This window comes from Sebastes umbrosus, chromosome 5, assembly GCF_015220745.1.
Source record: "Sebastes umbrosus isolate fSebUmb1 chromosome 5, fSebUmb1.pri, whole genome shotgun sequence".
Lineage (NCBI taxonomy): Eukaryota > Metazoa > Chordata > Actinopteri > Perciformes > Sebastidae > Sebastes > Sebastes umbrosus.
Genome location: NC_051273.1, coordinates 31,376,368 through 31,393,087, shown reverse-complemented (window position 1 = coordinate 31,393,087; position 16,720 = coordinate 31,376,368). Strand labels below are relative to the sequence as shown.

The 16,720-nt window shown below is 39.4% G+C and overlaps 1 protein-coding gene across 2 annotated transcripts in view; it reads right to left on the bottom strand.

The window, feature by feature from the left end:
• The window catches only part of LOC119488771, a 92,403-nt gene extending 77,172 nt beyond the window's left edge, over window positions 1-15,231 (bottom strand). Inside the window, exons 1-2 of one of the 2 annotated variants that reach the window (XM_037770664.1) lie at window positions 14,825-15,231; window positions 7,433-7,554 (exon numbers count right to left, since the gene is read on the bottom strand). In XM_037770664.1, the coding sequence (XP_037626592.1) occupies window positions 7,433-7,554; window positions 14,825-14,882 (180 nt within the window). In that variant the 5' untranslated portion in view covers window positions 14,883-15,231. The remainder of the gene's footprint in view (window positions 1-7,432; window positions 7,555-14,824) is intronic. The other variant, XM_037770663.1, reaches the window with a different exon arrangement.
• Between the last annotated feature and the right edge of the window lie 1,489 nt (window positions 15,232-16,720).

The following is a 16,720-nucleotide window of genomic DNA, read 5'->3' as shown; positions in this document are numbered from 1 at the left end:
TTGTCGAGGAAAAACCAGCATGGCCATTTTCAAAGGGGTCCTTGACCTCTGACCTCAATATATGTGAAAGAAAATGAGTTCTATGGGTACCCACGAGTCTCCCCTTTACAGTCATGTCCACTTTATGATAATCACATGCAGTTTGGGGCAAATCAGTCAAGTCAGCACACTGACACACTGACAGCTGTTACCTGTTGGGCTGCAGTTTGCCATGTTATGATTTGAGCATATTCTTCATGCTAAATGCAGTACCTGTGAGGGTTTCTGGACAATATCTATCAGTGTTTTGTGTTGTTCCTTGATTTCCAGTAATACATATATACACACATTTGCATAAAGCAGCATATTTGCCCAATCCCATTCGGGAGTTCACTCCCATTCACTCCCATTTTTTCTGACCGATAGCCAACACTCATTAACCGTTAACCGAAAAGATTAGTGCCTAACATGCAGCGGTGCTGTAATTGAAGTGCCTAACAAGCTGTGAATGTAGCAGTAGCAGTGTGTACAATTTATTTTTCGGGGAATAAATGCTACAACTCTTCAAGACCCGAGCCAAGCTCCTGTGTCTTGCTTGCCAGCCACCTGCTCATTAAAGTGAAGGGGGGTTAGCCCAGAAGCTAGCAACACATCCGGCTCAGGCTCACTTAAGGTGGGCTGTTAAGGTGGACCAGCTATTCTCCTTTAAGTGACAAGACGCTCCTCTCAGTTTTGCTCTGTGTTTTATTTTAACAAAGTTCTTATTGTCGGTTAACGGTTAAACGGTTAATTATTAACATCCCTAACTCCCATGTTGATAGGAGTATTAAATACTTGATAAATCTCCCTTTAAGGTACATTTTGAACAGATAAAAATGTGTGATTAAATGCGATTAATCGCTATTAACTATGGACAATCAAGTGATTAATCGCGATTAAAAATGTGAATCGATTTACAGCCCTATTTTTGATCAATAAACTAATAATGATTATTTGTGTTTGAAAAATGTGATTGCATCTTTAACCCAAACGTGATAAAGACGCAAAAACAATAATTTTAGAAACAACATGTTAGAAAACACAACATTTCATAATGTTGTGTTTTCGATTTTACTAGTGTGTTTTGTCCAATGCTGTGTTTTGCACTTCCAGGCCACCGTAGATATAGTAATTAATAGAAAGACATACATAACTAAATGGTGTTTTAATGCACAGACTTAATGTTCCACTTCACATGCCAAAACTGCACATGAAACAAAAATAATGTTGGCAATAATCTTCAAGCTGGTGTTAACTATCTGAAGATGCTAATAACAAGCGAAGCGTTTGTACATACACAAACTGCCAAATCTGCTGCTAATATGCATGGCATGTAGGAGCACATTTTGATAGATGTTAATGGCATATAATTATAGAACACTGCTATTAGGCAATGTGATTTTATAAAGAGGACCGTTGCCCCTGGCACTGTGGCCTGATTGCTGTGAGTGTCGGGCTAATGAATGTAAACCAAGTCTGTTTGCAGTGATGAGAATTATCAACCCATGAGAGACAGAGTGAGTGGGGAGGGGGGCTGAACTCACTGTTCACACCACTTGCAATTAAAAGGGAAATACAGGCATGGACACTTACGGCAAGGGCAGGCTTGCTGACAAACACACACTTCTGTCACAAATGAAAAACATATCTAATTCACATGTCAGCATGTAAACTCATATTCTCGCTATGTTTTTTTTCTAGGGCTGTCAAAGTTAACGTGACAATAACACATTAACGGCACTAATTTCCTTAACGCATCAACGCAACTTGCGATTTTTAGGTTGTAGGGGGCTCAGTTTTAAAGCTAAAATTAAGATACTTGCATCATATGAAACTTGTGAATGAAAATGGGTTCTATGAGTACCCACGAGTCTCCCCTTTACAGACATGCCCACTTTATGATAATCACATGCAGTTTGGGGCAAGTCATAGTCAAGTCAGCACACTGACACACTGACAGCTGTTGTTGCCTGTTGGGCTGCAGTTTGCCATGTTTTTTTTGCCAGGGTTTCTGGACAATATTGATTATTGTTTTGTGCTGTTAATTGATTCCCAATAATAAATATATACATACATAAAGCAAGCATATTTGCCCACTCCCATGTTGATAAGAGAATTAAATACTTGACAAATCTCTCTTTAAGTTACATTTTGAACCGCTAAAAGATGTGCGATTCATTTCCGATTAATCACGGTTAACTGTGGACAATCATGCGATTCATTGCGATTAAATATTTTAATCTACCGACGGCCCCAGATTTAACATTTCTGAGGTATTGGAATGGTTTTACTGTTTTCATTTAAGATTTGGGGCTTTTTAGCTTCAAAACAACAACAATGCTAAGTTACTTTGAATAATTCACGCACATTAACAAAGTGTTATTTAACAGTATAACTGTTGGCATGACAACATATTTGAACCTTAATTAATCGATTGACAGCCCCTAGTTTTTTCATGCGTTCACACTTTGTTCAATGCTTCACTCTCCACTAAATCAATGCTATATTCATTTTCAAAACTCCTCTTCTCACTAATTCCCCCCCCTTAACTACTATGTATTTTATTTCAGATGGATGGGGTTACAAATTCTGAAGAGCATTTTTTTTCTTTTCAGGATACCATTCCCATTAACTTCAATAGAGTGAAACCAGATGTATAAAAATGAGAAACATATTTATCTGTCTGGATAGCAAGTGTATTCCATTACTTTCCAAAAAGCCTGCGTCCTTGCTCTGTATTTCCTCAAGCCGTCGCTGGGTTGGGCAGTGAGACACACCAGGCCACACTCGGCTGGTGCGGTACGAGCCGTACAGTCCTCCCATGCCCTTGTACTTAGTGCTGCGAGGGGTTTCACCCCTCTAGGAATGCACTCCCTATAATGAGGGTCGGGGGTCAAAGTGCTGCCGCGCCTGGAGGCCGGGATCTCCTAGGCGCACTCAGTCACTGACTCTGTCCCTATATTTAAATCCTGCCTCAGGACATATTTTTCAAAGGGCATCTCCTAACTAGTTCCTGGTTACTAATTAGTTTTGTGCCATGCTATTTGTCTTTGGGAACCTGAAATGGGGAAAGTGGGGGGGGGGGGCACAAATGAGGCAGTCTAAAAAAAGATAGCGTATGGTTTGCCTCAGTGCCGATGATAATCATTCAGATAGTTCAATGCTGCAAACACGCTGAAGTATGTATCAACAGTTGTGGAAATGCCAGCTCTGTTTTGTTGTGTTTGAATTCAGCCTGCCCTCTGTTTAGTGACAACATCTGGGTGATACTGTTGCGGGTGAAATTAAATAAGGACGTGGAATTTGCCCTTTTTTTGTTCAAGCTGCTTTTAAGAGTGGTAACGGTGCATGCTATCACTCCCGGCTCGCTAGCTCTCTCTCTCTCTCTCGCGCAAGTCAAATCATTATTGGATTACATTTTCTGGCTTCATAAAATGCGGTTAAGAGGCACTTTAGACATATGTGCATGACCTGCTTTCCAGAGATGGCTATCAGAGCAAAAGTGACAGGTCAATTGCTGATTTCTGTTCTGTAAAAGGGAAAGGGGCTCCCTACCCTGAGCACTCTAAAAGGTCGCACGCTCTCTCTCTCTCTCTCTGTTTCTCTCTGTCTGCTTCTCTCACACACAAAAAACTAAAGTAGTCTTGTTGCATCAGCGCACACACACACACACACACTCTCTGCAGAGAGCGGCGTTCTGTGCGAGTGTGTGCATGTGTGCCTGCATCATGAGCCCGAGCGTGTGTGTGTCTGTATATAATTGTATAGTGGGAAGACACACACTTAATGGAAGTGGCTCTTCACTCTGACAGCTGGGTGGTGCAGATGAAAGGTCTGCTGTAGCATGTTGTCTACCACTTGTGGAGTATCCAAAGAGACCCAAAGCTCGCAGGAGTGAACAGCATAACAGCGAAACCATTCAACAGCAGACGCACGTTTTGCCCTTAATTAACATACAATGATTGTAAGTGATAATAACTACTTCATATATTATGTACAGTTTACATCAGACCGGCACATACGGGTACTTAGCAAAAAGTCAAGGCTGCGCCTCCGTTTGGGAGATAGAAAACTAAAAACCCATCGACTTCAATGCAATTTGATGTGTGTTTGGATTGGAATTTTGACACGTTTATGTGTGCATTCGTCTCTTGTTAACCAAACGTTTGTTTTATACACATATCTAATAATTATTTTGTGACCTTGCCTGAACCTGAGCATTCGCAATACCTCAGTCAATTAAGGCTGATCGTCGCCATGTCCCTTCAGTCTTCCTCCGTCCAACACAGTGGCCGGATATTACTTATCCAGACATCTATACATATCTGATTGAATCACATTAGGCTAAGTGTTGTCTGTAAATAACCAACATGGTAATAGCCAACTGTTATAGAACCTACAGGCTGAGATTTAGTTTGAGACGACAGTCTGATGCTGCTATAACTTTAATGTGTGACTGACCACACTGACAGTGAATATTAACGTATCGTATGCGCCTCAAATCTCAGTGTGCGATGCTGGTCTGGTCTATAGCTTGGAGCCATAAAGCCTCTCTAATATATCTTTATTTTAAGGCACGGCAGGGGAACAAATTAAATATCAGCGTTTTTGGATTTATTGTTGGTGCAACCAACTACACAGCAACTCTTCGGCATAGCGTGATCACTATTACTGGTTTGTTTAAAGTAGAAGTTTGGAGTTTCAACTTCTTCTCTTTACAATGTTACTGTCCCTACGAGGGACATGGGATTGGTTTCCCCTAAAAGGAGGCGCGGTCATGCGAGTCCACTCTGGATGACGTATTGCCGGTCTGATGTATAGCGACTTACAGATACAGTATATTCTGATACAGAATTACATCTGGATGTTATTATTTAGCGTTGCACTCTGTGTGTACGTCATGTAGAAGCAGGCATTCAGTACAGATATACAGTCCAAAAGTGCATAAGTGACACAGATTGAATTAATTTGCAGTGTATCTGCTGTTTGGCTCTCTAGTCAAAGTGGTACTCGAGTGATTTAGTATTGCACTTCCATGAAGCTGGGTGACTTGCGAGATACAGATTTAAAATGTATTGGTTAATATTGGTACAGCAGATTCCTAGATATCCTGATTTGAAGTCGCTAGTTTGGATCAAGCTCCATAAATACGGGATACTACACTTCCCATAAGGCAACCCCAATAGCGTCTCTATCAGAAACTCCCTGCTGGTTAAATGCCCACACAACTCCATGCCCCCACTTTGTTTCACAGCCTTTTGTGTAAAAAAAAAAAAGTAATCTCAAAGCCCAAGCCGATAACTCTGATGACCTCATCAGGGTAATTTTCTCAGACTTGACAAAGGTCCCCCACAGTGACATAAGACTATATAAGACTGTTTTCACAGGCTGAGTAATACTCCCCATGACTAAAACGAATACTGACTGGTGAAATTGGTGGACTTCCCTTTTAACCCTAAGAGACCCACTGGCCCGGGGGTGACCCAGACTGACTTTACCGTCTTTCAGAGGCTCTAGCAGGTTCAGTTTTAGGGCTAGAGTGAAGCCACAGATATCATATGAAACTAGAAAAGCCTAAGGAATCTATTGCTACTGGGGTCCCTAAACAGTCTTGGAATTACATAAATTGGGTATCACTGTAAAGCTTTTAAAGTAAAGGTAAAGTTTGCCGTCTTGGTTCGGACTACGGAGCCTCCGCGTTGTTGTCATACATCCATGGTTGTTGTACACTGTAGTGTATGTGTCGTCTGTTTCGCACAACGTGATTGGTTGATGCTGTTATTCGCTGTGCTAGCACCGAAAAATCAGCCTCGTTCCCCAATAAAAATATATATTTTTTGCCGCGTGTGTAAAGGCCTTAGAGTTGCTTTAATAATGTGTTGGTTTTTTTTGCAACTCACGAGCAGAACTCCACAACAAGCTAAAAATCACACGTTTGACCTATTACACCTTTGTAAAGTTGATATGGCGAATGTGTTAGAAAACTGATGCCTGTTTACGCAGACAAAGATCAAAATTATCTTCAGTCATTTGGAGTGAGGTTTATGGTAAGAACAATATTAACTCGCCTGTTAGCTCTGTTTTGGTCTACACCAAAAAAATACCTGTCTCTTTAGCTGCTAAATGCTCCGCTATGCTCACCAACTAATTGCTAACGTTGTCAGTCTGCTGTTTGCGGTCCATAACTTAAACCTTACAGTGTGTTTATCAAAGCTTTTTAGCTGACAACAGTTGTCTGCTTCTACTAAAACAGGGTTGAAAAAAAGTTGTGAACCAAAACAGTAAAGTTGTGGGACGTACAACCAAAACAATAAGCTAAAAGAGGCTAAAAAGCTCTGTAGGGCTGAGGGGAACAGCAGGGGTCAGGTAATAATTCTCTGTGGATTCATAAAAAAGAGCAACCCTCTTCATATCACTCAGTCATTTGATCCATTGTTTGTATAAAAAATGGATTAGTGCAGCTTTAACTTACAGAATATTGTATGCTCTGATGCCCAGTGGGTTTAACCAGTGCTGGTACAGTAGTACCATAATGTGATAACTATGATGCCCTTTAAGGTAGTTGAACAGTGATTATACCATGTATAAATAAACAACATCTGTCCATGCAAACTAACAAGCTCCTAAAGTGCATTTTCATGTCATGTGACATAAAAACTCATTTGCATGCAGAGGAGGTTTATTAGTTATGTGGAAAAAAATTGCAGCCGAGGTGTAAAAAATCTGCAGTTGAATTTACATTTTCCAGCTTTAACTTTTACTTTTTTATTTCTGGGAAAATACTTATTCGGAGGTAATTATACATCTTTTACAGGCAGCGGCGGCAGCAGCAGTTTGCTGGGGAATAACGGAGGACGAGTAATTAGCATGAGCAGCAATAAGCACTGAAGAGAGAGAGAAATGTATGCCACCTACAGAAACTTACATTTCATTAACAGAGAAGAGTGTAAAGTGATCTTTTGGGAGGTGCGGTGCAAAAAAAACCACCATCAGTGTGTGACCGCTGTATCAATACAAACTACTGGTTCAAGGAGTGCTACAGATGCTAATGAGCCATTTTGCGGTAGGTGACAGGTGTCGGGGGTGCATGATAGCTTCCTGGATTCCTGCCAGTCCATTATGAGGCACTTCTCACCGTTTCAGCTGTGCTTCAACTGCATAACGATGACGTGTTATCATTGTTAGCAAACCCTCATTAAAACTAATTGGTATTGCTATTTGAAAGGTAACTCATTACCTTGAGGCAAACGGCAATGTTTTGTCTCAATAAGGAATGCTAACATGGCAAACACATTTATTCACTGTTAGAAGTCCAACAGAGACATTTTCCCCCTTCACACTCTGACAAATGGCTGATGAGGAAGAGCAGCCAGACTGAAATATCAAGGGTCCCTCCACGGAAAGTCTTTCTTACCTTCTGGATCCACGTGGACAGGCACACGTGATGGGCAAGTAAATTCTTGCAGTCACAGAAATTCCTCAGTGGGTCACTGGCTTGAAGTTCAACATCCCTGCATATAAAGCACTCTGACGTCTCTGTTGAAGAAGAAGAGGAGGAAGAGATGGAGGTTATGAATGGTTTAGCACTGCTTTCACATCGCATCAAAGGCTGATCCAAGACCCACTGCTGGTCAGGAGAAGTGTTAATTGACACTGAATTTATCACGGTTTTAAATCATTGTGTTTTCTCCAGAGTTTTGCAAATATTCCCAATTATACTAGAACTTATTTCCTATAACGAAATAAAACACAGACTGTTCAGCTCCCTAAAGCATTAGATCTTTATTTTGCTTCCAGTGGGAGTGTGGCAAAGTGAATCTGGGTTTTAAAGGTAGTTGTAGCAGCTTGACATTCCTGACAAGACAATGAACACAAGGCGGTGCAGAGGTGAGAGTGACAATGGCAAACTAAATTAATTTTCAACTGCTAGAATCTTGTTAATTATTTGCTTTGTCTTCTCTTTTGCTAATTGTACCAATATTTGATTTACGTGTAAAATGGTGTTACTTCATAACAAAATTCTTCTTTTTTTTACTTTTATTCTGCAGAGATAACATACATTTCTTCAGAAAAAAAAACACTTCCCAAAATAATCAGAATCAGAATCAGAAATACTTTACTGGGGCGTTACAGTTGTTCTTATATAAATAAATATCATAACATAAAAAAATAGAAGAAATAGAAATAAAGGAGTATGTAACTGTATAAATTATGTACATAATACTACAATATGTACATAATGCTACAATATCAACCCCATACAGTTTATGTAAAGAAAAATAAGTAAGTAATTACATTTTAGAAAAAGAAATGAGAATATAAGAAATATGAGAAATGTGTAAATATTTGCATTAAGACGTGCAATATATAACATATAACCACAGTGCAAACAAGTCAAGTTGTAAGTAAATACAAAATGCTGAGAAGTGGGATTTATTAAGTGTGTTCAAAATAAATGCCAGAATGGTATAAATAAGAATTAAATTAGAATATTTCGTGAAATGTACAGTATAAATGCAGTAAAAATAGCTTTTTAAAAGGAACAGTGTGTAACATTTTGGAGGATTTATTAGCAGAAATGGAATATAATATTCATAACTATGTTTTCATTAGTGTATAATCACCTGAAACTAAGAATTGTGTTTTCGTTAGCTTAGAATGAGACATTTATATCTACATAGAGAGCGGGTCCTCTTCACAGAGTCTGCCATGTTGCTCCACCATGTTTCTACAGTAGCCCAGAACAGACAAACCAAACACTGGCTCTGGAGAGAACATTTTCGCGTTTTTACGTTACTTGAAGGCCACCTTATTTCTCCGACACGCTTGTGAAACTGCGGTAACATGAGCTGCAGAGTGCAAAACCGTGGTACCGCCAGCCACCGTCTGACTTCCGTGGCTCCTAAAGTAGTGTTATCATGGTAAGGATGGCCTCTGAACGAGGCGAACGGCGTTACCACGGTTTTACACTCGGTGGCTCACGTTACCGCAGTCTTGGAAAGGGAAGAGTAAGCAGCGGGGTACTCAGGTGGTTGCAATCTGCAACCACACCACTAGACATTGCCAAATCCTACATACTGCACCTTTAAATAATAAGTTAATTAAAGGTCGCAAATTTCCCCACTGTGGGACTAATAAAGGAATATCTTAAGTAAACCTCTTTCACTTTTAACAGTCTAAAGCACAAAGACAGGAAAACACGTACACAGATATTTCACCAATTTTTCAATAGGGGATATTTCATCATTTCTCAACATTAGCTCATGAAATCTAAACAGGATTTCCAAAATGTGTTGAAGCCTGGTCTGACGTAAAATAGTGTTTGGCAACAGGGTGAAAAGAAGATCAGGAGTTGCTAATTGTTAACAACAACACGTTGTGTGCTGCCTTCAAAAACTTACAACAGCTGCTTTGAACTCACAGCTGAAACAACGCCTAATATGTTACAGTAAAACGATCCGTCCCGGTTCAATTAGGACTGGACATAAAAGGTGAGCAGAGGAATACATCATGCGCTAGCTGCCAGACATGATGCCCTAGCCCAGGGCTGGTGTTAGCCACGGCAACCAGCATCTCTGATTTAACAGAAAACATTGCCAATATATCCGTTAAGAGCTTTGATGCTAAATATTGGACAGTATAGCTAGAAGCCAGATTTGTTGGTTTCATCCCATAAAAACACTGGGAGACAGCAGTGAGGGCTAGCTGTCATGTGTGCGCTCGCCTGAATGGGGGATAAACTGCTGCCTCAGAAGCTGCTGTCTCTTTTGGGCCTCTCTGAACGGGATTGCTTCAGGTGGAAATCTATCTTCGGATGGAAAATCTTTTAATCAAAGGTTGGGTTTTTAATGTAGCCCATCAGATTCTGTGTAAGCAGATTTTATTACTGACCAGGCATATATCTCACCTCGCATTAATGTCTCTGAGACAAGCTGTGAAATAGAAAAAAAACAGCATAAACTTTTAATCCCAACAACACCCATTTTGGTTAAAAGTCAAGAATCTGGCCTTTTTAGAGAAATGCAATGCTCAAAGTTGTTGTTTGGCCGCAGTACCAGCACTTCTTCAGTTTACTCCTTGGCCTAAAGTGACTTTTTCTTGCACACCGGCACTTCTCTCAAGCTGCCCGCACTCTTTTCTGCCCTCTCCATATCATATCATATCATATCATATCATATCATATCATATCATGTTGTACAATGTGCATGTCCTTTTTGTAAAATAATTAGTGAACTTTTAGTCATAACTTTTTTTATTTGTGAACAAATATAATTAATGAAACACTATTTAAAAGTTTTCTGAATCTGCTCTTTTAAGGCAAACATTTCCAGAAGAATTAAATGTTTGAACGAGCATGACATTCAGTTTGTATGCAACACAAAAAAGGCTATTAACACACAAAATCTCAAAATGATTCAGTGAAAAATTCAAAAACAATCACATTGACCTAGAGTGCCGCATGGACTTAAATTCCCCCACACAGTAGTAATCAGCTTTGACAATTTCAGGTCCTTCTGTCCATCATTCCAGGATGAAGGAGCAGGCGTATTTAAAAGCTTTTTTTCCTCGTTCCGTTCTAACCAACATCTGTATCTGAGTATTTTGCGAGCGCAGGCCAAGGAGTGATCTATATATAAGAGCCAACCAATGCGAAAGTCTGCGGACATCCAGAGATACAGAGCCATTTAGCAGCTGCATACAAGGTACAGTGGTGTGCGAGATTTCCACAGCCAGTAATAAAATGTAAATGGTATGCAGTTCTAGTACAGCTTCTCTAGACACTAGTTAAGTGCATTCATATAGAGCAGATCACCATCCAATCCAATAAAGGTAAAAAAGTTGCCGAAATCAAATGTTTCCTTGCCTGGATGGAGAAAGAGGATTTGTTTCTAAAAAAGAATCCCAATTTAATTTTCAGTCTGGAAACCAGGATTTCAATGTGTGATTTGAAAGACAAGTTCTGATCAACAATGATACCTGAACACTTGTATGTTATGACATATGAATAGGTTGTGACCATTTCCATATCACATGACATGACATGCATAACATGCGTAAAGAAATAATGAATAAATAGTAATGTGTCGATAGAGATTGCCGATACCGGCCGATACGCAAGCCAACATGCAAATAAGAGAGTATTGGAACTTCTTTTTTTCCACTTCAAACACCGGATAAATGTGTGGTGTCTGGGTGCAACTATCTTTACCTCCCTGTTACTGACACCAGCCACCTGACCGACTAATGAAAATCACTCCAGTGAGGCACTTTCCAAATACTACTGTGTGTCAAAATTCATATGTTTGCCTCCTTTGCGTCTGCCTGTCTAACAATATATCAAGTTTAGTTGCTTTTCACTCATTGTCAAAATAACTTTGTATGTGTGGAAGAGTTTGCAGAAAATAATGGAGCCATGCAGAGACATACATATAGAGTGTGACAGTCGAGCTAACAGGCAAGTCTTCGTGTTTCAACAGCCTGACCGAGAATATTTTCCAAAGTTACTGTGATGGCAGCTCCACCAATTATCCCCACAAGTCCTTTTTAAAATTTCATTCCCCCGAATCTGTACTGCTTTTACGATCATTATGGCGAGCCCCGAGGCACTTCTGGAGCTAAATAACGGATGCACTGCTGCTGGGAAAATAACTAGAAAACAACGCTGCAACAGAGATGTAAACACGCGGCGCGTCAATCGTAGCCGAGCTGAGATGTCTGCGTGATCTGTGACACCTATAATTAACTGTCAGCGGTGTCAGTGTTCGGCAGCGTTTCACATGGAGGTGAGTGCTCGACTAACTGGCTTAAGTCACCCTCGACGCACGTTTTAACAGCTAACAAAACTTCCTTTGTGCTGCAGCAGCAGCAGCTCCAGGCTGTGTTGTTTCCGTACAGGGTGATGATAATACAAAGTTTGTCAGTTGGAGACGCTGATCTCCCGCTATCACAGAGGGAGAACGCACCAACTCAAACTCTGTCGAGAGCTCTGTTTATACTACTTGACTGTCTGAAAATGGCTTTAGTGGTGGGCGTCTGTCAGTGATGTTTTAATTCCCCGGCTGCACAGTGTCACAGACGTGAATCATAAGAAAAGAAAATGATAGAAGCCGTGATCTCATCAGAAGCAAGTCAAACAGAGCGGGGTTATTTGATGAGCTTTCAAACGTTGTACAGTACACTATACAGTAAACAAACGGGGAAAGTGCCAGATTGAGATCATTTAATTGTCCGTTGCATTGCTAACGACCTCATTAACGAAAGAATGATGGGAAATCAGCATGGTCCGGGCAAGGAACCGCCTGTGTGACAGCCATCTGGCTACCATGGGGGGTGGGGTGGGGTGGAGTGGGGGTTGGGGGGACTGGTAAGTTAACACCACGGCCAGCATGACTTCCAAGCGCAGGCCTAGAGCACCTCTAGATGGAAGCACTTATTACTGTTTTACTAACCAATGAGAATCCAACTTTCATTTTTCTGTCCATTTATTTGAACTATAATTAGATCCAAGTCACCAAATGAGATTAAAGAGTAAACTTATCCATTGAGTATCTTTTGATATCTTAGCTGATGTGAAAGTAATATGGGAAAAACAAGTAAGGGATAATAATCTCAAAGGTGGATTCACTTGAAAAACCTACAGTACATTTATAATCGATGTATGAATATAAATTTCATACTAGGCCTGTATTTATCAAGCATCTCAGAGTAGGGGACCCGTCCAAATTGGCCAAAATGTTTAATAAAAGATGCTGTTATACTGTTGCGGGATGCAAAAAAAGAGCACTCAATCTCTGCAAAAACTTCAAATGAAAAAAGGGGAAATGCAGCTTTGCAAAGGTGATTATTTAGGTCTGCAATGACCATAGTTTCAGCGGTAGTGAATCAAATAAAGCTGCATTCATGCAAATTGTGGGCTAATCATCTGTCTAAAATGATCAATGATGGGCCTATATTGTCTGAGAGATATGTTCATAATGTTACAGTGTATTTCCCAAGACTTGGTGGCGGAGTACAGAAATAAATAATATTTCCCCCAACTGCAAGCGTTCATAAGTTAAAGGGACACTTGGCAATCATTAAATTTTCCAATATGCAACTCAAAACCCATCTTAAATTACTGTAGACCCTCCCTGCCTGGTAAACTTCACAGCTCCAGTTGGTAACGCAGACTTTCTGTTATGAATTTGTAGTCCAAGCCGAGGTTGCCCTGATGACATCATCATGGTTATTTTTCAGACCTCTGAAAGCTCCCTCCAGAGCCACAGAAGATAATATATAGGCTAACTGTTTTCACAGGCTGAGGAGAACTCTCCGTGACAAGTAAACTGAACGTGAAGTGCAAACTCAGTGGAGTGCCCCTTTAACCAGAAAAGTCAGTGAGAGGGGGGATTATTGCTGCATTTATTGCATTATTATAAGGATTGTAAAACAATGCCAGTCAAGCTAACTACTACTCTTAATTGTATGTACATTTATTTTTTTCACACAACTGGCTTATATCTGCTAACTTAATTATTATGACCTCATATATAAATAGCTTACAGATAGGGCTGTCAAAGTTAACGCAATAATAACGAGCTAATGCAATCTTGTTTTAACGCCAAAAATGTCTTTAACGCATTAACGCAACTTGTGCTTACACAATTGTTGTGGGCTTGGTATGACCATGTCATACTAGCTTGTCGCAAAGAAGGTTAAATAACGCTCCAAACTTATGCTAAATTTTGGTGAGGAAAAGCTGGCATGAGCATTTTCAAAGGGGTCCCTTGACCTCTGACCTCAAGATATGTGAATGAAAATGGGTTCTATGGGTACCCACGAGTCTCCCCTTTACAGACATGCCCACTTTATGATAATCACATGCAGTTTGGGGCAAGTCATAGTCAAGTCAGCACACTGACACACTGACAGCTGTTGTTGCCTGTTGGGCTACAGTTTGCCATGTTATGATTTGAGCATATTTTTTATGCTAAATGCAGTACCTGTGAGGGTTTCTGGACAATATCTGTCACTGTTTTGTGTCGTTAATTGATTTACATACATTTGCATAAAGCAGCATATTTGGCCACTATCATGTTGATGAGAGTATTAAATACTTGACAAAACCCCCTTTAAGTTACATTTTGAACAGATAACAAATGTGTGAATAATGTATGATTAATCACTATTAACTATGGAGAATCATGTGATTAATTGCAATTAAATATTTTAATTGACTGACAGCCTTACTTGCAGGTAAATATTTTAATTAAGCTATTTAAGATAGATTTTGGCATAATCTTTGCATATACAACCTAATTAAGTTAGCTACCAATACTATTTAATCATACACATAATGTCTATATGTAATTAAAAAACATGCTTTCGCCATTTCTAATTGTACCACTTTATAAAATTTCAAACTACAACTTTCAGAAAACTACAATACATCATCATAATGTCTACTTTACAGCTGAGTGTTAGAGTGTAAGACTGCAACATCACATCCTCCTAGGAGAAGGAGTATGTCTTGCTGTAAGTAAGAGCTGGAAGAATCATAAACTACCCTCAAATTGTGCTCTGAGGTAGGAGTGGGTTTAGTCCTACTGTAGTTGAACTTTCAACACAATACCTAGGAGGGATTCTGAGATGCTCGATAGATGCTGTACATGCCCTGGCCTCAGTGTGGTAACATCTGGGTGACAGAGAACGTAGACATTACCAGAATAAAATAAAAACAATGATCAGTTTTCTACTATTAATGTACAAAAGTGTAAGATGTGTTCTTCAGAAAAGGGAAAGTAACACTTTAGGACGACATACGTACCGATGAATAAACTTCTGCATGACTGTGCTGAAGACAGTGGTTGGTACTCACTGCCCATGTTTCACTTTTTGTTTTAGTTGAGAGACGACTCCTTCCACTCACTGCTGAGTACTTCCAGATAGCAGGAGTTTCTTCCACTTCCTGTTAACATTCCTCTGTTTTCTCTCGCTGGGGTTTTATGGCCATTAAGAGAAACTCAACGGGTCAAAACTGCACCATATACTGCTGCAGTCACTGTCAGCTGATCGCTCTGTGTTTTTGTTTTTGAGGAAGTTATGAACTGGGCAGCCAATCGCAGCTGCACAGTGAAGCACGTCAGGACAGGAAGCCAAATGGAAAAAGAAAAAAAAAAAGAGAAAAGCTTTCCGGTGAACTCCTGTACATGCTCTGTCAAGACTGTCTAAAAACAGATGTTGTGAGTGAGAGAGTGATGATTGTAAAACACCAGAAAGGTAGATTCTTTTTCAGCCACATGCATTGTTTTGTTTGGGGGGGAAAAGAGTATGAGGTTGTCATGATTACATAATGGAGGAGGATGTAATGGAAGAGATTGCTTTCTTAAAAACAGCACTCAGTGTTGCAACAAACCAACACATTTGCTCACTGCTGGGAAATGACTAACACATCTTGGAATTTCCCCACACATCTTTCTGCATGTTGACTAAGTACAAATATCAATGGAAAGTTCCAATGTTAACGGTTGTGGCGTTTATTTGTGGCCTCAGCAGCCAACGTTTTCAGGTCCCCTACAACTGTTCCTGTCTTAGAACTCAGGCTTGGTGATATGGAATTTTTTTATTAGTCGGTATCATTCACAATATAAATTAATTCAAAATTTATTTTAAGCTTAAAGATTCTTAAGGATTCTAAAAATCATCTTGTAGTAGGGTTATTGCCTGAATTGACCAAAAACATTGCATGAGCTGCAAAAAGAAAATTAGATTTAAATACAAATCATATCTTAAAAAAAAAAAGCATTTAAAAGGGGAAAAAGCAGATAGTATGGTTTCTCTCAGTGGCGCGCGACTAGATAATATTATTATTATTATTATTATATATATATATATATATATAATGCTTTATAGTAAAAAACAAATAAAGTAAAAAAAATATATAAAAATCCTAAATGTAAAAGACAAAACTATATAATATATAGTAAAAATAAATTAGCATAGAATAGTTGAAACAAATATTCATTATCCAGATGTTCATAAAGAGTTAAAGGGTGTTATTTTTGTTTTTGTTTTTTCAAATCTGAAATCATTATGAAACTATATTATCATCCCCAGTGTGGGAGCCAAAATGCTGTTATAAATGTAGAACAACATTAGCAGCCCTGTCTTACCCTTTCTTCGGTTTGGGGAAGTTTGCACTCCAGAAACTCTTTATCTACGATAATGTTAGGTTTACCAGACATGTTGGTTCAGCTGTCATTCTCAACGTGCTTTCCCTTAAAAGTGAAACATGCTGTTTAAATATACAAATGTACATAAAGAGTGTGGCATCTTTTTTTTTACCCAAAACACCAGAGACAAATTGTAAGTAATGGATTAAAAAGTGTTTATCTAGACAAATTTAAACTGTGAGTGTTACCAATTCCGCCAACAAATAACGCTAGCGTTACTTTCAAATCCATTATCATTATTAAACTACACTATTTTGTGGGGTCACTCTACATTTGAAAAATCCCAACTCAGGCCTGGAACATCCCCAGTGTGGGAGCTAAAATGCTGTAATAAATATAGAGCAACGTTAGCAGCTCTGTCTTGCTCTATCTTCGGTTTGGGGAGTTTTCACTCCGCTAACTCAAGTCAAGCTGTTTATCTAAGATAGTGTTTTAGGTTTATCAAACACGTCGGTTTAGTTTTCATTCTCAACGTGCTTTCCCTTAAAAGT